The following is a 22718-nucleotide window of genomic DNA, read 5'->3' on the forward strand; positions in this document are numbered from 1 at the left end:
CCAGGTTCAAGCCTTTGCCTGGCCACTTCCTGAGTGCTCGTGGGCAAGTTGCCTACACTCTCTGAGCCTCAGTGTCCATCCTTGAGACCAGACTGCTATTAACGCATGGTTGTTCTATGGCTGGAAAGAGTTATGTGCAAATGTGCTTTATAAACTGCAAATCTGTTAAAATCAGAAGTAATTGGCCACACTGGCCTCCTGAATGGCCCAGCCCAGCTCCCTGAGCGGTCTTACAGTGCGAACAGAGGCAGCGGTCGCAACCTTTCAGATTTGAGAAAAGCCCCATCCTCCCTTCTAATGTCTGAGCCAGAGGACACCTTCAATCCCTGTCCCTCTCCCTGCACAGTGTCAGACTGTCCTGCCCACAAGCCAGGAACAGGGCTCCTCCCTGCCTGCCCAGGCAGGAAAACAGGAAGCAGCCCCCACCCTGCCAGGAGGTGGGGCTGACAAGCTCCCTTTCCTAGGTGGGCATCTCTCCAGACCATCAACCCTCTGGATGCAGGAAAATTGGCGGCTGGCCCGCCGCACCCCGCCCAGGTCTGCTCCAAACTAAGTGGGCAGTGGACAGGGAGTGTAAAATGGTCCTCCTTGGTGCCTTGCAGACATGCCAGGCAAGGAACCCTTTCAATGGCCAAGTGGGGCTGGGGCTCTGCTCTCCTGGGCCACATGGACGCTCCTCACCACACCTGAAGGTATGACACCAGCCATTCCCATGCGCCCTGTTCTACATACGGGGGGCACGTGGAAGTTTCTCAAGAGAGCAGGTGAGAGCTCAGATGAAATTCCACAGTGTGAAAACCCCACTTACAGGAATTTTATGAGCTCGAGTGTTTGAGAGCTGGAAATCTTGTCCAGCCTCCCCATTTTGAGAAATCCTGTAGCGGAGCCAGATTTGCTCAGTCCCCAGGGAGCGCTTTCATCTTACTCTGCGCTCATCCCCGCCATCCCTTGGGCCCTGCTGCAAACGCCAGCAGCAGCCCACGGCCACATCCAGGTGCCTGGGATGCCAGGCCACTTTCTCTCCCTTCCTGGTAATACCTTCTAGGGCAGAAAGGCCCACCTGAAGCAGAGAGAAGCTCTGAGAAGTCCACGAGCACGTGTTGGGAATGTTTATAAAGTGTTCTGAACTTCACGGAAATTCAAATCATTGACCATGAGCCCCAATTCTATCTCTTTTCTTTTTTTTTTTTTTAAAGATTTTATTTATTTATTCATGAGAGACAGAGAGAGAGACAGAGGCAGAGCGAGAAGCAGGCTCCCCGCGGAGCAGGGAGCCCGATGCGGGACTCAATCCCAGGACCCTGGGATCATGACCTGAGCCGAAGGCAGACGCTTAACCGACTGAGCCACCCAGGCGTCCCCCCAGTTCTATCTCTAAAGACTCTACAGGCTCCCTCCTAAATGGGGACCCTGGGCGCACAGGCCCGGCACCTAGGGCAGGCACTCAGTAAGAATTAATCATCGGAGAAATCACAGGAGACAGAGGGAGGATCTCCAAAATGTGCAAAGGGAAAGTAAAGTCCGCTGCAAGCAGAGGCCTGCCTGCAGCACCCAAGCTCCCCGGAGATCCGCCAACTGTTTCACATTCACACATTTGGCAAACAGGCCCAGTGCCTGCCTCCTGCAAGAGCTCACTCAGCACGGAGAGCCAGACCCTGCCCCTAAGAGCTTCCAGTCTGGGAGAGAAGCCACGGCGCAGACCTGGATGAATGGGACAGACATATAGTGGCTACGGGCCCCTGCTTGCTGGAGTTCCTGATCAGGCTGGAAGCAGCCTGCAGGGGCTGTCTAGTGGGGGGAGGCAGTGAAAGTTAAGGCCTGGAAAAGACCCTTAGGTGCCATGTCATGCAGGGTCTCTCAGGAGCCAGCCAAAGGTTCTTGAAAAGAGGGAGTTCCAGAAGCAGTGTTGGGCTTTAGAGACAAGCAGTCTGGCCCCGGGTATTTGGGAGGCAGGGAGGATGGGATTACAACCAACACAGGCAAGAGGTAGTAAGGGCAGGAAGGGCGCAGAGCAAAGGAGCAATGGACAAGAGAAACATCACAGAGCACCATGCAGCTGTGAGGACAGAGGAAAGGGAGGATTGAGAATGGATGCCTCTCCCTCTCCCACTCCCCCTGCTTGTGTTCCCTCTCTCGCTGTCTCTCTCTGTGTCAAATAAATAAATAAAATCTTTATTAAAAAAAAGAGAATGGACGCCAAGGAGATAATGGGGACTGACGGGGACCAGACGCTGGCATTCAGAGGCAGGGAAGGCCTGAAGTAGAGTCTGGGGCATGTGTGGTTTATTTGGGGGCAAATGACCCATGGGAAGTGGTCACACAGGCCAGGAAGTCGGGAGAAAGACGTGGGGAGGTGACGTCACCGACACAAGAACAGAAACTGTCAGATGAGGGGAGCACAGAGGAACTGGACAGAAGGTAAAAGAGAAGTGGGGTGAGGTTAGCACCTTGGGGACCCAACTGTTAGCGAGAAGAAGGAGGCAGAGAGCTGAGGGGGCCAGGCAGGGGGCCAGGCAGAGTCAGGGATGGTAATCATGCACAGCTAGGCCCTGGGGCCGGAGTTGCTGAGTTTGGGTCCCGGCTCGGACACTTCCTTCAGAACCTGAGCCGGCTAGTAACACGTCTAAGCCTTGATTTCCTCATCTGTAAGACAGGGATCGTAATTGTTAAATTCGTGCCAAGAACTGAGAGGTGTGGCTCATTTAAGGCCTTTACCACGTGCACATAGTAAATGTGGTGAATGTCAGCTGTTCTCAGCATTATCAATGGGAGGAAGCCAGAAGCATACAAACCCACAAGTTCAAAGAAAGCTCTTAGCATCCTTTCTACCTTTTCAATACCAACTAAGTGAACCAGCAGGGATCAGGTGGGAGGACAGCGCCTTTCGTGTTAGAAGCCATTCCTGAGCAGCCAAGGTTGAGAAGCACTGATCCTTCTGGTCCAACCTCACAATTTTTTCAGCAGGTGAATCAAAGGCTGAGCTGAAGATGATGAGAAAAATGGCAGAGACACCCCCTGACTTACACACAGAGAAGAGGATGTGGGCTTGGTCATCAGATTGTCAGAGCCCTGGCTTCTCTGTTTACTCGCTGTGTGACCTTGGGCAGGTCACTTGGTCTCTCTGAACCTGAGCTATTAAATAGGATAATGGCCATAAATCACCCAGCATGTTTCTAGTGCCCACCAGGCCCTCTGTAAATATTTCTTTCTGTCTCTTCTTCTCTAGAATCCAACTTTCCTGGCTCTTCCCAACTCAGGGTTGGTTAGGATCCTGTTCTCTGTGGTGAGCTCCACCCAAAGAAATTGGGACTAAAGGCTGTGTTTCCAGAGCCCCATCCTCTCCTCTGATCTTAGCAATCACCAGCCAGAGAGCAAATTTCAACGTGCCCAGGACTATCCAGGGCTCCGGCTGAAATGAAAGCTCTCATTCGGTAGGTCCTGCACTGCTAACAGCTCCGGAGATGTCGGTGTGTAAGTCCTCTGTCCTCTGTGTAGAAGATCCTCTCGGTGGCCAGTCTACCTCCCTGCTGACTCATGAGCTCCTCCAGGCTGGTCTCCTTATCTTACTCATCTCTGTGTCCCCTCCACGCTATGTGCTCACTAAATGGATGGTAACAAAAAAATAAACAAACCATAGAGAAAACCATTTTCCGGCTAAGTAAATATAGACAGGGTATTTGGTGTGTCTACAAGGGTCAGCCCTCCTGGTTCATTCCAGAATTACCCTCCCGACCAACATGAGGACAGGGTGGGGGAAGGGGCCTGGAACCTGGAGTCCTGGATCTGAATCCTGCTTTTCGATCATCTATGGGGGCCCCAGGCAAGTTACTAAGCTCTCATCCATAAAATGGACGTAGTAATACCCAACCACAGTGTAGCCCCAACGATAGTTAAAACGTGCTGTATAAACGATAAAGTGCTCCAGGCAAGGTAACTTTCTCACAGCAGGCTTTTTAAGGGCAAGAACCACTTTTCATTCCCCTGGAGCCTGAAGGTTGCTTGTGATGGGCTGGGTGAGGGACACAACAAGGGTCAGGTTGGAGATGGGGGCTGCAGCAGGTGGGTCTGGGGTCCCCCCTCTGGCAGGGACACTGGCCTCACCGGAAGGAAGGCAGAGAAATCACAGTCCTCTGATGGGCATGGGGCAGGGCTCCTGACTGAGGGTGCAGGAGACAAAGTTGAACCAGGAGGGAACTTGGGGCCATTCGGAAAAAGCATCAAGTAATTACAGAAATCCCCAGCTGCCCTGAGCTGAGTTACCCACCCAGGCAAGGGCTTCCTACTGGAAATAATCAGTCATTGTCTACCCCCATCTATAGCTGGATCACCACTAACACAAGCCTCAGGAATCTGAGGACACAGGTGAGAGAGCAAGAGCAATCTTGTCCCCATGAAGCTCCTGGTTTATTGAGGGCAAGACAGAGAACCAGTGACCGTAAAAGGTAGCAGGTGCTGGGGGCTGAGAGGTGGGAGCGGCCAATTTCTGCTCCTGCCTCCACCTGGGCCACTGAGCCTCATCTGCATTCACCTCCGGATGTCTCCTTTACTGGTCCCCATTTCTGGAATGCTCCCTCCCCTCCTCTCCACCCTGCAAGTGACATCTCATGCCAATTGGTGGTTAGGTCCTGGTGATGGCTCCCAACCTCTCCCTAACACCATGGCTAGGACTTTCTGCATGTGGTCTCAGTCATTATCACATTACCTAGGAATATTTCTGTCCCCCTACTGAAGAGTTCATCACAGCCTGCACCATTACTCACATTTGTGCTTCCTTAGGTCTCCCTGGATTATAGCAAGAATCACTGAAATCGTGCTCCGAAGTTTACAAAAATACCTTCACACCTATGATTTCATTTAATCCCCATACTAAACCTTCAAGGTAAGTATCATCTTTCTTTTACAATAAGCAAGCCTTAGAAAGGTTTGCCCAAGGTCACACAGCCTATCCTAGTGCCTGGCTATAAAACTCAAACCTTTTCTAGCTCCAATGCCAGTGCTCTGAGCGGTACTCAGAGGCAACGCGAGGCAGTGGTTAAAGGCTGGGACCACTTCCCGCTGTGTGACCTTGGGCAGGTGACTTAACCTCTCTGTGCTTCACTGTCCTCGTGGAAAATGGGGCTGATACCCACCTCCTGGGTCCTTGCAGAGATTAAAGAAGGTAATACAATAAAGTACTTAGAACAGTGCCAAACAGTGATAATTAGCTACAATTATCACTACACCTTGGCTGATTCTCATGGTCTCTCAACTCATTAAAATTTTTTTCTAACTCATTTTTGTATCTCATAACACACTGGATACATTTGAAGTCCTCAAACAAAATGAGCTTTTGCAGATTAACCAATGCCAAGTTTTAGGATTGTTCTCTTTTCTTCACGCTCCTACCTGCCACCCCTCACGATTTGAATAACAGAAAAACCCTCTTTTCCTTCTCCAGCCTGCCTCCTCCTCACTCCACCCCACCCTCCAACAAGCCAATCGCAAGTGTTCCACATGTAAAATACACTGGCAAACAGTGCCTTAGGGTCTCCTTGTTGGGCTGTCCCTGGATAGCGAGGGAACACGCCAGCCCTGGGTGGAAGCTTTCACAAACCTAATCATCATTGCTATAATGGGTCAAAGTTTTATGCATGTTCCTCTAGTGCTCCAGTTTTTCCTTATTTGAGACTCCAGAAAGGCTGGGTTATCGCAAAATAACGTCTATTCCTTTTTCTTTTCCATTAAAAAAAAAAAAAAAGAGGAAGAAGAAGGCTATTCACATTGCCTCCTGGAGCAAGAAGCCTCAGTTAACACCCTCGGTGGACAAGCAGACGGAAAGCTGCTTTCTTTGCAGGGGTCCAGTCCACAAAGCCAGAGGAAAAAAGTCTCAAACTCAGCTCGTCCCTGGGAAGCCAAATGAATTGCTGTCTTTCCTATCGCTCCCATCCCTCCCTGGGGTAGGATGACCCGGGGAGGGGACCCCTCCCTACTTTCCATCACCGAGACACACCTGCAACGGGCCAGAGGCATCTGGAAAGAGAAGAGGATGAACTTGCCGGGGTGAAAAGCTTTACTCTTTGCAATATTCCATACACAGAATACTCTGTCAGGTCCTTACAATCTTTTCTACCTAAAATCCCAGAACGCTTCCTTCACATTGTACTGCGTTTGGTGAGGGGGAGCGGGGGAAAGCAGAACACAGCAGGGGAACCAGCCTCCGGCAGTGGAGGCCCAGCTGGATCTTCAAAGGTTCCACCCTGAGCGCAAGAGCGAAGAACAAATCTGCCCATACAACTTTGGCACTGGGATTAAGAGAAGTGCTGTGCCCTTTGAAATGGATTTTGCATACAAACGAGCTGATGAACACCAGAAAACATGTCAGCTTTATTCAGTTAAATCAATACACCAGGCATTCAAACTCTGAGGTAAAAATGGATTGTGGCTTTTTGTTGATGCCACTGGGGAATTTTGGCCCCCAGCCCTGGTCAGGCTGGACAAATAGGGCAGTCTGCCTATTAGCTGTCAGGCACATCTTGGGGGATGAAACCAAAACCCCAAATCAGGGCTCTGGGCACCACTGGGCAGCTCATCCTGACCAGCAGCGGGCTGTCGGGCCAAAGGCCTGACCCTGGCCCCTGGCCGGCCCCCTCCTCCAGCCCCCATTTCCCAAGCTCGGCCACATGTCGCATTTCCTACATTCCTTCTCGCCGCCCAGACCCCTTCAGCCCGGTCCTCGGAGGCCAACAGCTGGGGGTGGTGTGAGCCAAGCAAGAGGCACCAGGAAGGGGGTGCTAGGGGTGGGGGGAATGTCAGTGCAACCCAGAAGCGATCGAGAGGGGAGAAAAGGGGTTCCCGCTTCACATCCCAGTCCAGCGCTCCGCTCTCCGCCGCCACACTTGAGTCTCCGAGTGGCCCCCCAGTGCGCTTCCCCTGCCTAGGGGCACCCCTTCCATTCGGCCCCTCTTCCGTTCCTTCCGCTCTCACAGCCCGTGACCCCTGCCCTGCTCCGCCGCACGGATCGTGCCAGCTCCTAGGAGCCGCCCTGCCCTTCTCCCCAGGCCAGCTGGGATGCCCCCGGGTCCCCGACCTCCCCAGGCTCGCCTCGCCCTGCGCACCAGATGCTCCCTCTCGCGGCCCCTTGCCCCGTCCTCCCCTGGGCCTGAAGACCTCTACTACCTTCAAAGCCCCTCCCGGACACTGCGTCTCTCGGGATGCCCCAGCCAAGCATGCCCCGGGGTCCCCCGGTCCTCACCTGAGTCCGCTCGAAGCTCTCCCGCTCGGCCGCCTCGATCCCCGCGCCCACCCCGCGCCGGCTCAGCACCTTGGGCAGGGGGTTGGGCACCTGCTTCATGGAGCTGGCCATCCGGTCCATGTCGCCGCGCGGAGCCGAGTCAGGGGCCCTCGGCCGCCCCGGGATCCCCTCGGCGCCGCCCGCCCCGCCCCGCCCTACCCGCTGGGATCCGGCGCTAACGGGACGGCTTCCGCCTCCCATTGGCTGGATGCGCTGCTACTCTCCCGAGGCCCCGCCCCACCCAGAGGCTTCCCCGCCCGCCCCCGCCCCCTCCGGAGCCCCTCAGCGAGCCCCGCCCCCCTGGGCGATCCGGACCGCGAGGCGCGCCGTGACCGGCCTGGACGCCTGTCAGTCACCGGGCCCAACCGCCTCCGGCGGGGGCGGGACGAAGGGCGGGGCCGGGGCTGCCCTGAGCTGCCCTCGCCCGCCCCTCCCCCGACGCCCGGCTCCCCGCCCTTTCCCCGCGAGCCGCGCGCTTCTCTGCGGCCGGCGCTGCAGGGTCCCGGCTGGTGGGCGGGGGTCACGCGGACGGGAGCGCCTGGCCTCCCGCGGGGAATCCGGGCCGCCTGGGAATTGCCTGTGTACGCGGCTCGGGCCGGGACGGGGGAGCGCGGGATGGACCGGCTCGGCGGCCGCAGCCCCGGGAAGCGCTGCCCCCACGCTGGGGTCAGCGTCCCGCACCCAGCTCCCTCTGCTTTCTCTCGCGTCCTGGCCCTGCCCTGCAGCCCTGCCCATCTCATTTGCGATGATCGCCGACCCGGGGGCGCCGGGCTGGGTCAGTGGGAGCCTTCCGACACCTTCTCTCCAAAACTCCGGGTCTGGAACCCGCCAGGACGTATTCGTTGGTAGAAACCCGTTTCTGTTTCTGTTTATCCGCGGCTCTGGGCCACCCCTCCCATCCCGCTCCGATGTCAGCCGAGGTACCGACAGGCAGAGGGAAGTGCGATCCTTAGAGGAGACGCTGGAGAAAGTTAGAAGTTCCCCGTTAAATGCCAGAGTTGGGGTTTTGAAGATAAATGCTTTGAAACTCGAAGTCAAGGAAGGCATTAATTTTTTTTTTTAAACTAAGAGCTTTTGATAAAAATTCACACATTCAATGGAGAAGCGAATGAGGGGGTGGGCCTTTGCAGGCACTAGCGAACCACTGAAGGCTTTTGCTCAGACCTGCGCTTTTGGGGGCTGGCATTATGTGGACCAGATTATGGGGGCGCAGAGGAAGGGAGGAAACCAATCGTAGGTGAGAGACACGTGAGGGCCTACAAAGGAATGAAGAGAACATTCTTGTCCTCTGGGAGGTTATGGAAATATGCTTGGATGTAGGGAATGGGGGGAGGGAGGAGGCACTGGTGGGGTCAGAAACTCTATAGAGGAAGGATTTAAGGGGAGCAATGTGATGGAGGGGTGATTGCCTTGAGGCTACATTTGCATAGCTAGCTCACTGGTTTCACCTTTTCTTAAAATGTGTTTATATGGGAGGCTTTGTGAGTGACTCCCCTTGGGTTTCTCTGGGGAAGAGGTGAGCTGTCACCTAGTTTTCACGGTTTGTGTCTGGGAAGGTGGTGATGACGGTAAATGAGTAGGGAAGCACAGTAGAGGAGATGTCTTCCAGAAGAGGAGATGACTTCCATTTTGGACAGAGCAATGTCAGCATTGACTTGGCCAAAGGACAAGCGATGGAAACAGGAGCCCGGGGTGGAAGAATCAGAGAAACAGAAGGAGAGCCAAGGCCAACGTGGGTGTATCAGCAAACTGGGGGCTTTGGGGAGATAGAGACAGTAGAAGAGGGCCATGTTTGGGGGCTATGAAGGTGTGTGTGTGTCAGAGCGGCAACAGGGAGGGGATTGCTAACTGGAAGGGCTAATTGAATTGAAGAAGGAATAGGCATACCACGGTGTGATCTAGAAGCGGAGGATCAGCCAGGGAGGGTGAAGAACCCAGTGGGAAGCTGTTATCAGCCCTAGACCTGAAGCGACAAGGAGGGAGTTGTGACCCAAACAGTTGGGTGCTCTAGTCTTGGGAAAGGAGGCATCTGACCAGACCTGTGGTTCTAGGTAGGAAACCAGTCACTGGGAGACACCAGTCTCTAGCTCTGCTGTCCTCTGATTTCCTACTTGTGCCTTCCATTGGCCAAGCCTAGTGGGAAGAGTAGGGGTAGGGGGCCAGGATGATGCATCATACTGTCTCCATCCCTCCTTCCAGGCACCAAGCAGAGTGAAGAGTAGAGCTGGATCTGGCCCAGCACAGGGGCTCACAGGAATATGCCTACAAGGAAAACAGACGAGATCAACATTGACATTACCTCTGTGTGTCCATTCTTAGCCTGCACCCGCCTCACACTCTGGATCCTGCTAGAGTGATTTATGACCCTTTGCCCAGAGTTTACGGCTTCAATAAATAAGGTCCCTTTAAACAGGGATTAAGGGATCAGCCTACTTCTTACTGGGATAAACCAGAGTAGGAATCAGGAATTTGTGGTTTGGAGGCACCCTGTGGAGAAACACTCAGGCGAGTTAACCTTCCTCGGTAAAACTTAGAGTGAGTTAAAAATAAGGATTTCCCACTTGCTGCAGCCAGAAAACCGTTTGCCAAGGGTTGAGGGAAGCCCTCCCCCAGGATATAAACTATAGGATTCTGCTAACTTCCTTCAGCTCTTACTGTCTCTCCCAGCAATATAGGAACCACATGTCTCCCCCTTATCCGCAGTTTCACTTTTTGTGGTTTCAGTTCCCACAATCTGAAATGTTACATGGAAAATTCCAGAAATAAACAACCCATACGATTTAAACTGCACACCGTTCTGAGTAGTGTGATGGAATCTCGCATGTCCCGCTGCTCAGTCTTGCCCAGGATGTGAATCATCACTTTGTCCAGCGGACCCACACCGTATACCCCACCGGCCTGTTAGTCACTGTATCTCAGTACCTGTGTTCAAATAACCCTTATTTTACTTAATAATAGCCCCAGAGCACAAGAACGGTGATGCTGGCAATTCAGATATGCCAAAGAGTAGCTGTAAAGATGAAAGCTCTCTACTTAATAAGGAAAGAAAAAAAAAATGTATGCTGAAATTGCTAAGGTCCGTGGTAAGAACGTGTCTTGTATCCATGAAACTGAAGAAGGAAAAAAAAATTCTAGTGGTAGTTTTACTTTTGTTAATCTCTTACTGTGCCTCATTTATCAACTAAACTTTGTTATAGGTATGTATGTAGAGGGAAACATAGTATTTATAGGGTTCAGAGCTACTGGCGGTTTCTGGCACCCACTGGGGATCTTGGAATCTATGATAAGGGGCGACCACTATATTACGCCTTTTGGAGATGCCTGGTTTCTGGGCATGGAAGCCTAATCTCTGGGAAACCCATAGGGGGTTAAGCGTCTTATTACCTGTCTCTCCATAATGGGTGAAATTGGTCCCTCCCCACACCTAGGTTGCATCTGATTCAGTATCTGGCATGAGGATATATTAGCTGGTCACATTATTTTTACAGGTTCCTGGAGCCCAAGTACACGTGTTTTAATAAGATATAATTACTATACATTAAACCGAATATATTTAACGTATACAATTTGATGAGTTTTGACACATGAAACTATCACTACTATCGAGATAGTGAACATAGTTATCACCCCCAAAGTTTTCCTCAGGTCCCTTTGTAATTCATCCTTACCTCCTCCTGAAACCCTGTGTCTAAGCAAGTACTGATCTGCTTTCTGCCCCTATGAATCAGGGGCCCGGCGCCTGGGTGGCTCAGTCCGTTGAGTCTGACTCTTGATTTCAGCTTAGGTCATGATCTCAGGGTTGTGAGATCAAGCCCCACTTGGGCTCTGGCCTGGGTGTGGAGCCTGCTTAAGATTTTCTTTCTTCCTCTCCCTCTGCCCCTCCCCCCCTAAGAAAAAGGAATTGAAATTTAAAAACAATACTGGATAAAATAACAGCAAAAATAGGTGTGCCTGGCTGGTTCAGTCAGTGGAGGGAGCGACTCTTGATCTCTGGGTTGTGAGTTTGAGCCCCACCTTGGGTGTAGAGTTTACTTGAAAATAAAATCTTTCAAAAAAAAATAGGAAGTACTTAAGGATAACCTTGACAAAAGATGTGAAGGACAGGTACACTGAAAACTATAGAACAGTGTCGAGAAAAAGTAAAGACTTAACTAACGGAGCGATACACCATGTCCATGGATCTGAATCTCAGTGTTGTTAAGATGCTAGTTCTTCTGTGGACTGAATTTATAGTTTCAACGCAGTTCTGATCAAATATCCAGCAAGATTTTTGTAAAAACTGTCACGATGATTCTAACATTTGTATAGAAAGGTAAAGGAACTAGAACATCCAAAACAATTCTAAAAAAAAACCCCAAACACATGTCAAGAACTTACATTACATGATCAAGACCTATTATGAGGCTACAGTAATTAAAATAGGGTGGGATATTGCTGAAAAGGCAGCTATGTCAATCAATAGAACAGATTAAAGAGTCCAGAAATAGGCCCACACATATATGAGTCAGTTGATTTTCCACAAAGGTGCAAGGAAGTTCAATGGAAGAAAGATAATCTTTTTAACAAGTGGTGCTCAAACAATTGGATAGCCATATGCAAAAATAATAATAATTTAAAAATAAGATAATATTTAAAAAGGAACCTCAGAGCTCCTGGGTCGCTTAGTTGGTTGGGAGTCTGACTCTTGGTTTTGGCTCTGCTCATGATCTCATGGGTCACGAGATCAAGCCCCGAGATGGGCTCCCCACTCAGCACAGAGTCTACTTGAGATTCTCCCTTTCCCTGCCCTTCCCCCCAAATAAATAAATAAATAAATAAATAAATAAATAAATAAATAAATCTTTAAAAATATAGGTATATATGGGCGCCTGGGTGGCTCAGATGGTTGGGCGTCTGCCTTCGGCTCGGGTCATGATCCCAGGGTCCTGGGATCGAGTCCCGCATCGGGCTCCCTGCTCCTTGGGAGCCTGCTTCTCCCTCTGCCTCTCTCTCTCTCTGTCTCTCATGAATAAATAAATAAAATCTTTAAAAAAAATAAAATAAATAAAAATATAGGTATATATATAAAAAGGAACCTCAATCCTTTCTTCACACCATATATATAAATTAACTCAAGATGGATCACAGACCTAAGTGTAAAAATGAAAAGATACAACTTATAAAAGAAAATAAGAGAAAAATCTTAGGGACATTAGGTTTGGCAAAGGTTACTTAAAAGCGTGAAGTACAAAAGGAAAAAGATCAATAACTAGAACTTCATCCCAATTTAATACTCGTGTCTTTCAAAAGACCCCTACAAAAATGAAAAGGAAGACACAGGAGGGGTAAAGATATTTCCAAAACATTCACTCAACAAAGGGCTGTACCTAAAATTTTCCAGGTATACATTTTTTTTAAGATTTTATTTGTTTTATTTGAGAGAGAGAATGAGATAGAGCATGAGGGGGGCAGTGTCAGAAGGAGAAGCAGACTCCCCATTAAGCAGGGAGCCCCCGATGCGGCACTCGATCCCAGGACTCCAGGATCATGACCTGAGCCGAAGGCAGTTGCTTAACCAACTGAGCCACCCAGGTATACATTTTTAAAGTTTAACGTGATTTGGGTTTTAAATTTGTTCACAAAGATCATGATGACTCAGGCACAAAAGCACGGTGTAGGGACCACTGGGGTTTTTAGTGACAGGGATCAGAGCTGAGCTTCTGTTCCACTGCCCTTGAATCATGGCTTCTTGGGCAAGTTACTTAATGTCCCCAAATGTAAAGCAGGAAGAGTAATAAAACAAGCTTTCATTCACCCAGTAGACATTTGCTAAGTTCCTACCCTGGAGGAGGCACAGTACCAACAAGGTTAAAAGTTTACTGTTTGATCATGGATTCACATGTTCTAAAAAAAAAAAAAAAAAGCATATTCTACCCAAGGACGCAAGTACTAGAATAGAGGTATGAGAGTTTCTCCAGATATTTGGGGGATGAAACAAGAATAGGATCCTGCTTATGCAAAATTATTTTTTTTTTAAGATTTTTTTTTAAGATTTTTTTTTAAGATTTTTTTATTTATTTATTCATGAGAGACAGAGAGAGAGAGAGGCAGAGGGAGAAGCAGGTTCCCAAGGAGCAGGGAGCCCGATGCGGGACTCGATCCCAGGACCCCGGGATCATGACCCGAGCCGAAGGCAGACGCTCAACCATCTGAGCCACCCAGGCGCCCGCAAAATTATTTTTTACAAAGATTTTATTTATTTATTTGAGAGAGAGAAAGAACAAGAAAGAGAATGTGGGGTGGGGAGAGAGGCAGGGAGAAAAAGGGAGGGAGAATCCCAAGCAGACTCCACACAGGTGCTAGATCCCGAGCTGAGCCGAAACCAAGAGTCAGACGCTCAACCAACTGCGCCACCCAGGCGCACTTGTTTGTGCAAAACTGTATCTCTATGTGTGTGTATGTGTGCATGAATCCATAAGAAAAGAAGGACGGAGTTAGATCAATGTTTACTGAATTGCACGGATGTCCATGATAAATTGTCTGTCGGAAGAGAAGCAGTCTGCAAAGTATTGTGTACAGAATGATCTTACTTCAGCCAAAACAAGCAAACAAATTTCTCACAGAACCATGTACATGCTCTTGTCTGTAAGTGAGCACAGAAAAGGCTATGAAAGGGTATAACCCAGGCTACTGGGTGGAGATAGGCTTCTATGTAAAGAGAGATTATTGCTTTTATATATCTTTTAATTTAAAAAATAAAATGAAGAAGGCGCCTGGGTGGCTCAGTCGTTAAGCATCCGCCTTCGGCTCAGGTCATGATCCCAGGGTCCTGGGATAGAGCCCCGCATTGGGCTCCCTGCTCAGTGGGAAGTCTGCTTCTCCCTCTCCCACTCCCTCTCCCCCTGCTTGTGATCTGCTCTCACGGTGTCTCTCTCTGTCAAATAAATAAATAAAATCTTTAAAAAAAATAAAATAAAAGGAAGAAAATTTAAACACAATAGTTGATAAACACAGAAACAACAAGAACACACCCCAAGAAGTGCTTTTATGTCAGTTAAAACAGACTCTTGGCTTATTCCTAGCTGATGCGCAGTTTTATGGAGGGATGACTTACACTTTATTACCTAAAGGCTTTGCCAGATCTTGGAATGTTCATGCCCATACTCAAAGCACTAAGTATGTGTGTCTGTGTCTGTTTGTCTGTGTGTGTGTAGGGGATCACTGTTGCTTGGAGGGAAGGGTGATAACCAATAGGGGAGAGCAGGAACCTGCCAGGAGTGGTCTGGGGTTCCCCACACTGACCAGGGTAGGTAAGCTGGAATTGGGCACCTATCCTGGTTGAGTCAGGAGCTAAGGCAGCACCTGACACGGGAGCCAGGGGCTGCATCAAATCAGGAGCCAGGGAGACAGGAACCAAGCCAAAGCCAGACAGGCAGCCTGCAAACCAAGGTGGTGAGTCAGCCCTGGATGGACCCCAGGGACGGACCAGGGTCAAGTGCCTGCAGGGCAAGCCCATCTCATTCTGCACAAGCAAAATAATGCCATTGACCAAAATGAGGAATACTTTGAGGAAAGATGATGAGTTCATTTGTGGACATGCTGAGGTTCAAATGCCACACGGAGATGTCCATTGGGCTACTGGAACATCAGGAGGACCATGTCAATAGATGTAGTCATAGCTGTAGATGTAAGTGGGGGGGTCACCCTCTTAGAGATGACAGGGAAACTGCTGCCTGGATGAGAGGGGAGAAGGACTCCAGACAGAAACTTGGGGTAAGCGATGCGGTAGGACAAAATACTTGTAAAACATTTATCCAACAAAGGATCTGTATCTAGAACACACCAAGTACACATTTTTAAAAGTTTACCTGGCTGTAAGTTATTCACAGAGGCTGGGATGCCTAAAGGAGCAAGCAAAATGCAGAGATTTGCAATGACATGGATCTGGGTCTGAGCTTTAGCTCCACTGCTTTTAGTTGTCACTCAGGCAAGTGACAAGCAGCCACAAGAGATGGTCAAGGACAAGCAGCCAAAGCCAACTGAGGAAATGAAGTGGAGACTGAGAAGCAGAAGGAAGGCCAGTGGATTTCAATGTCATCAGAATCCAGGTAGGAGAGCATTGCAGGAAGAAAGGGGGTCAATAGAAACGTCCAAGGCTGGGGCACCTGGCTGGCTCAGTCAGTAGAGCATGTGACTCTTGATCTCAGGGTTGGAAGTTCAAGCCCCACACTGGGTGTAGAGATTACTTAAAAGTAAGATCTTTTTAAAAAAGTGTCAAAGGTGACAGAGAGGTCAGAGAAGGAAGGCTAGGAAGGAACTTGGAAGGTGGAGACACGTGCCTCGGAGCCAGGAGCTTGAGTCAATGGGTAGATGCTACAAAGTTCAGGGGTCCCCAAGGTTGGATAATTCACTAGAAGAACTCATGGAATTCTCTGAGAGCCATTACACTCATGGTTACAGTTTATTACAGTGACAGGATAGAGATGAAAATCTGCCAAGGGAAGAGTCCAGGAGGGTTCTACACTCAGAGCCTCCAGCTGTCCCTTCCCAGTGAAGTCGTGGACAGCTCACACTTCTCCCAGCAATGATGTAGGGTGACAACACGTTCAGGATATTGCCAACAAGAGGAGCTCCCCCAAGCCTTGTGTGCAGAGTTTTATAGGGGTTCCATCACATAGACATGGTGGTCACCCATGTCCTTGACCTTTAGTCTCCAGTCCATCCAGTGTCAAGCTGACACCAAGCGGCCCAAAGCCCTCGTGATCAGTCACATTGTTAGAGTGTCCGGTGTGGCCAAGGCTCCCAGGAAAACAAAGACATTCTTACCAGGCATGATATTGCAAGGGCTTCCAGATCACCCCTCAGGAACTGCAGGCAAAGGCCAGAACTCATGACCCTGATATCAAGACCTGAGCTAAAGTCAAGAGTCCAACGCTTAACCCACTGAACCACCTGGGTGCCTGTTCTTTACTACACAGATGGTCAGTTGCAGTGAGTACCGAGGTGACTTAAATATGAGCCAGGATGTCGTCACTAAGACACTATGGCTCTGCTCCAAAACACACGTGGGGGAAAAATGAAAGGTAAAGGGCTTGTGGAGATCTGGAAGGAGCAGATACACCAGAAGAGCAGGGCGGCAGGTGACTGGCTGAGCCCAGTGGAGTTGGGGCCATGAGAGAGAGAAGGGGGTGACAGAATCTTAGGTTCCCTCCAGACAAGGATGAGTTTGGGGGAGGACTTCTGCCTCAAGGGCAAGACTCCCCATCTGGTGGTAAGATTCTGAAGTGGGAGGGGGTGTCTCTTCCTGGAGAGCAGGAAGCCAGGCACTGGGGGGGCCGGAGCTGATGGGGCCATCCAAAGTGGATGTGAGATTGCCCAGTGCAAAAGCCAGAAGCAAGGTTCCCCCAAAGGGAGACATCTATGAATAGGGGTGTGGCTCTCTTTTGGGAGATGGCACCCACCCCCATCCATTCCCTTTCCCCTTGGCCTCTTACTCGGTGACATTTACTGCCTCAGGGGAGGAGAGATGCCACAGAAAAGCAGAAACGCTTTGGGGTTACAGAAGCCTAGGGTTTGAGTTTCAAAAGTCTGGGAGGGCACAATTATGCCGTAAATGATAGGTTGGGAAGAAGAGAGGATGGGGGGGTGCCTGGGTGGCTCAGTCGTTAAGCGTCTGCCTTCAGCTCAGGTCATGATCCCAGGGTCCTGGGATCGAGCCCCGCATCGGGCTCCCTGCTCGGCAGGAAGCCTGCTTCTCCCTCTCCCACTCACCCTGCTTGTGTTCCCTCTCTCGCTGTGTCTCTTTCTGTCAAATAAATAAATTAAATCTTTAAAAAAAAAAATCAATCCCTAGGCGCCTGGGTGGCTCAGTCGTTAAGCGTCTGCCTTCCGCTCCAGTCATGGTCCCAGGGTCCTGGGATCGAGCCCCGCATCGGGCTCCCTGCTCAGCAGGAAGCCTGCTTCTCCCTCTCCCACTCCCCCTGCTTGTGTTCCCTCTCTTCGCTGGGTCTCTCTGTCACACAAATAAAATCTTTAAAAAAAAAAAAAAGAAGAAGAGAGGATGGGTCAGGCTATCCCATCCCCAGACCAGAGAAAGTTCTCTGACCCGGGGTTTGGGGAAAGCCAGGAGGAGAGCAGAGTGCTCAGACACCCGTCTGGTTCCTGCAAATGGGCTCTTAATCCTGGCTCCCTGGGCTGAGTCCTGGGGATGGAGGGGACCCTGACATAAAGCCACAGAGAGCTTTGGAGAATCTAGGGCAGAGGGAATCCCCAGTCTCCTTTCTTGGGTGAGTTCCAGTGCAGTATTAAGATCTTAGAGACCCAAAGTGATTTTAAGATGTGTTCACAAAATCTTTAATACTCCTCCCTTCAAAGGGTGGAGCCTAATTCCCCTCTCCTTGAATGTGGGTGGGACACAGTGACGGTGGCTTCTAAGGAATAGAATAAAGCAGAAGTGATAGTCCGTGACATCGAAGACCACCCCATAAAAGGCACTGCTGCTCACCTGGGGGTGTGGGCAGTTAGCTGCCATGTCAGGAGGGCACTCAAACAGCCTTAGGGACAGTGCCCAAGGCAAAGAACTAAGGACTCCTGCCAACAGCCACATGTGTGCAAGAGTCACCTGGGAAGTAGGTCCTGCAGCCGCATTAAGCCTTCCTATTGGGAGGGGGTGCTGTCACTTGGGAAGAGAAAAGGACCCCAATACAACAGGCATCTGCTACTTCTGCATGGGGGAGCTCAGATTCTTAACACACGAAAGCAGAACTCACAGTAGCAGTGACCAGTGATCGGCACATGAGAACTACTTGCTTTAAGGAGACTGGGGACTGGAAGGTTCTGCTCTCTCTTCAGGGAGTTTCAAGCATCGGGAGCAGACAAGGGAGGAGATGTTGGGTCTGGAACCTTCCCAGAGCCCAGTGCACCAGGCAGCCGGCCATTTCTTCCTGGGACAATGAGGCTGTACAACTGGGGAAAGCACAGACTTTGCAATGAGCCAACCTGCGGCCAAGTGCCAGGCCCACTTGCTCACTGAGTACTAATCACTTAACCTCCTTGACCCTCAACTTCCTCAGCTGTTAACTAATACCTACCACAGTAAACTGTCGGATTCAAGGAAACAACGCTGTAGTTCTCTCTCTTTTTCTTTTTTCCCTATAAATTTTAACTTTTACCGAAGTTGTAATATATAGTTTTAAACTATCAAATAGCTCTCTAAGGCTAATTAACAAAAACCCAACCCTGTCTCCGCCTTTTCCACCTCCTCTCCTTCCCTTCTCTCTCTTCTCTTCCCCTCCCCTCTCCCATCCCTGACTTCCCCATTCCCTCCCCTTCCTGACTCTCCCCCTCCCTCCCCTCCCTGACTCCTTCATTTCCCTCCCCTCCCTGACTCCCTCACTCCCCTCCCTGGCCCCCCTCTTTTTTCCCCTCCCTGACTCTCCCTCTTCCCCTCCCTGACTCTCCTTCTTCCCCTCCCTGACTCTCCTCTCCCAAAGACAGCCCCTTTCAATTCAGGGTCCCTTGAAAGCCCCAGGAACTCTAGAAACATTTCCTTTGAATTTCATTTAAATGATATATTTTTAATCCTTTAAAAATCAAAGACCAAAATGCGCTATCTACCGAATTTTGACATGCATGAGATCATCGGTTGATTTTATACTAAATTCACTGGCACATTAAAAATTATAATACACAAATCTCAGTTTTACTTGGTTTTTATACTGTGGTTGGTTCCTGTTAGATTTTCATCTTGAAAATTGATTTCAAAGAAAACAACAACAAAAAGATTTGAGGGGGCGGGGCGGGGCGGGGCGGAGAGCCGGGGAGACTGGAAAAGGGACAGTCCCGGCGCGCGACTCGGTGTCCCGGGCGGCGGCGGTGGCCCGGGTTGCGATCGGCTGGCGTGGGGGTGGGGTGGAGCGGTTTGCAGGCAGTGGCAGCCCGCACCAGCCCTGCGGGATGAAAACAAGGAGAAAGAATCACCTAAAAGCCGCGGAAAGTGGAAAAAGTTCACCAGAAGGACGAGACGGTAGAATCACAGAGGGGCTGTCAACGCGGTGCAGCTGCAGAGCTTGAAAATACCACCGGAAAGCGCTGAATTGGTCTGCCCTTCACTACTTCTTCGTAAGGATACCAGAGGCCACCCGGCCCAGTAAGCAGGACAGCAGATCACTGTGTAAATTATTTCGCAGGAATACAAACTGAGGCACTTCAGTTCATCCGAACTTTGGGTTGAACCTGACTTTTTTCCCCCTAATTTGTTGTTGTTGTTGTTGTTTTCCCTTCCCAGTCTTCATCTGGCTTCTTCACCTCTGGTTCCACCCAGTTACCAAATGGGATTGACTCGCTCAGGTGCATTACACCCTCCTTCTTGTCCTCTTCCGATGTTACTCCGAGCTTGGATCTCGTAACCTCAACAATTCAAATAGCACTGCTATTCCTGTGCTGGATCTCAGACCTGTTCCCTATCACAGGACCTTCACAGGGGGGCAGTGGCTCAGGTCAGCCTGTGAGCTCACCTCGATGAGGACAGTTAACTACATTCAGGGCTTCCCAGCTGGAAGGACATGGAAAACAGGTGTCTGTCCAGGGCAGAGTAGCCGGCTTTGGGAAATAATCCCAACAGAGAAAATGTTAAAGAATTCAGCCTAGGGTTGATTGACTTAATACACACCTTCAAGACTGGAAAAGGTCCTTATGCTAAAATCCTGGCTGGCTGTAACCTAGCCTCAAGGCCACTTTTTGGTTAAAACAAAGGAACATTTGATGTTGTGGGGTTTTCTTGCAGTAAAGTATAGTAAAGGATAGAGTAGTATAGGGAAAAGTATTTCAGCCCTGGGATTAGATAGTAAAAGTGCTGACTTCTGATTGCCATAAATGATGTCACCAAACTTCTGTGGACCTGTTTCCTCACCTCTAGAAAGACTTGGAGAGTTTCAGATTTGGCCATTTTGAACTATATGGGATAGATGAGGCATGGCCCCTCTTGAATGATGTTTTCCCTGAAAAGATATATGGCAGTATAGATCTTCCAATGTAAGAAAATACCATTAAAGGTCACAACTGCTGCTGTGCAAATTTTGCTTTTTCTAGAAATTTCTACTTTGAATGATGTGTGTTGGTACCCCTTCCTTCTTTCTTTTTTCTTTTTCTCCTTAAAATAGAATGTTTAAATTTGACTTATACACACATGTCCTGGAAATCAAAGTTTCTACCCAGTACTTACTGCTGATTTATTTCATGGCACACTTTTAAGGAGTGAGGCTGCACGCAAATGGGCTCTTGCATAACTGGAAATTGGAAAACTCAGGCGACTGATGGGGTGGGGGGTGGGGGGAAGACTCAGCTTTCAGCAACTGTTCTCAGTGCAAATTTCAAAGCTGTGGAAATGTAACTAGGCGTCTTTTATGAATATTTAGAATCTTAATAAATTGCTCAGACATTCCTAAAGTCCGTTAGTCCGTTTTTGGAAGATCAGACCATGCCATAGTGGTTTTTATAGTAGTTGTTTTAATTTGTAGGTTCTAAAAATAGTGTTAATGCTCTTTGCAAAGTGATTCGGTTAAAGCACATTAAAGGTCGTTCAAGTGTTTAAAAAAAAGATTTGAAAACCACTGAGACAATGGTTTTGAAAATGCTTCACATGCTTTTAGATGCTAAGGGGAACATCACTGACCTTCAGAGAGTGGGGAGCAGCATCCCTCAGAATGACTGGAGCAACTGGAGCGTTCTCCTGAAAAGCAGGGCACAAATGCCCCTCACCTGGGGGACCTCTGATCCATCATATCTGGGAGCCCTGCTGATGCAGTTTGAATCAAACTTCAATCAATCCAAGAATGCAAGACCTCCATCTCCAGGCTTCTTACTCTCCATCAGCAGAGGTCAAGAGGGAGCCCATGGTCTTGGAGTCCATCGTGGCTTCCCTGGGCCTCCCCAGTGCCCTCAGGAGCCAGAGGGAGCCCTGCCCTCTAGGAGTAAACCAGGCTACCCTGATCTGCCTTCATCAAGAGGGGCCCAAAGAGAGCCCATGAGGAGTAAATCCGCCCTCCTTGGCAGGGGCCAAGAGTAAGACTCACTCAGAGGAACCAAGCCACACCCTTCCAGGGCTCTTACCCTCCATGCAGGGGTCAGCAGAAAAGCACTGTATGCTCTGGGTAAGCCTGCCCCCCTGTACCCCAACACTGGCCTTGCTCCACTCTCTGCCTTGACTACACCAGGATTGATGTCACTGGGCCTCTTACCTGTGTTATGTCAGTAGCCCTGAGAAGCAGCCCAGACTCCCGGCTCACACCTGTCCCCACCAAAGCTCTAATCACTACCCAGCTCCACCCATGCCTGTCTGGTCCCCATGCCCTACCTCTCCCCAGTTCTAGAAACTCTTCTGTAGCTGGTATCCTCCCAGCTGCTCGGGGTTGCTTCCATACTATCTTCCCGCTCCCTTCCTTCAAAGCTTCAGCCACACCGTCCAGCACTCCTCACTGTTCCTCACTACTCTCCCCTCCCCCCTAGTAACTGTCCCTTGGCCCTTACTTCCTGACTGGATTAACCGCACCTGTTGCGTTCTGATGCTTTTCCATCTTGGGAGCTCACTGACCCTGCGAGATTACCCCTCCCTGTGTTGGCTAATTTCTAGGGGTAGCAAACAACTCTCCTGCAACTCTACCTTTCACATACAAACCAAACACCTCAGACCCTACACCCCAACCCCTCCTCTCTGAGGCTCTCACACTTGGGACCCAGCTGCCCTAATCACCCCAGGGCCAGGGGCAGCCACCATGACCCAGAACCCACTGAAATTGTTCAAACTAAGCCTGATTACCCTGCCTCACCTGTTCCTTTCCACAGAAACCAGAGTAAAGGCTCCTGTCCACGTTTCCTCCCCAACCCTCTGCCGCCGAGCAGCCCCGGCGCTACCCCATGTGGCCCAGATTCTCTTGGGATCTGTGAATATAACAAACCAACTTTTCAGTGGTGGGCCTTCCCTGACCTGTTGGCCGTTCCCTACCTAAATAACAGTAGAACTTACATTTCCCAACACTGATAGCGTTCGCTTCCTGGCTTACTGCCAATGTGGCCAACATTACTCCTGTCTTGATTCCTGATGATTTCCATAGGCGTATTGATGATCCCCCTACGCCCTAGCCTCTCAGTTCCCTGTTCTCCACCTAATCTCAGCCACCCATTCCCAAGCTCATACCCTTGACCTCATAGGTACTAATTATCCAATTTTGTGCTTGCCTCTCACTGGCCACCACTTCCTGTCTTTCGGTCTTCCTCTTCTGGAACCCTGACTCCGGTTCACTGAGGCCTGCAATCCTTTGAGTCTACCACCTTTTTGTTGCCCCACCCCCACCTTACACAGCCCCCCCCCCCCCCCCCCGCCGCATTCCTTTCTCAGAGCCAAAGTCCTGACAGTAAGCCACAAAGGCCCTACACACTTTGTAGTTCATCAACTCTGACGCCACCTGCCATC

At 50.0% G+C, this 22718-nt stretch overlaps 1 protein-coding gene across 5 annotated transcripts in view; it reads right to left on the bottom strand.

Moving 5' to 3' along the window:
- The window catches only part of HIP1 (huntingtin interacting protein 1), a 145682-nt gene extending 138262 nt beyond the window's left edge, over window positions 1-7420 (bottom strand). For all 5 annotated transcript variants that reach the window (XR_010411989.1, XM_064593134.1, XM_045875555.3 and 2 more), the window contains exon 1: window positions 7232-7420. Coding sequence is in view for 4 of the 5 variants with exons in the window: in XM_064593134.1 (XP_064449204.1) it covers window positions 7232-7351 (120 nt within the window). In the remaining variant the exon portion in view is untranslated. The remainder of the gene's footprint in view (window positions 1-7231) is intronic.
- Window positions 7421-22718: the final 15298 nt, after the last annotated feature.

Source organism: Mirounga angustirostris, unplaced genomic scaffold (genome assembly GCF_029215605.1).
Source record: "Mirounga angustirostris isolate CCGP_5_RB_7025 unplaced genomic scaffold, mMirAng1.0.hap1 SCAF_5, whole genome shotgun sequence".
Taxonomy (NCBI): domain Eukaryota; kingdom Metazoa; phylum Chordata; class Mammalia; order Carnivora; family Phocidae; genus Mirounga; species Mirounga angustirostris.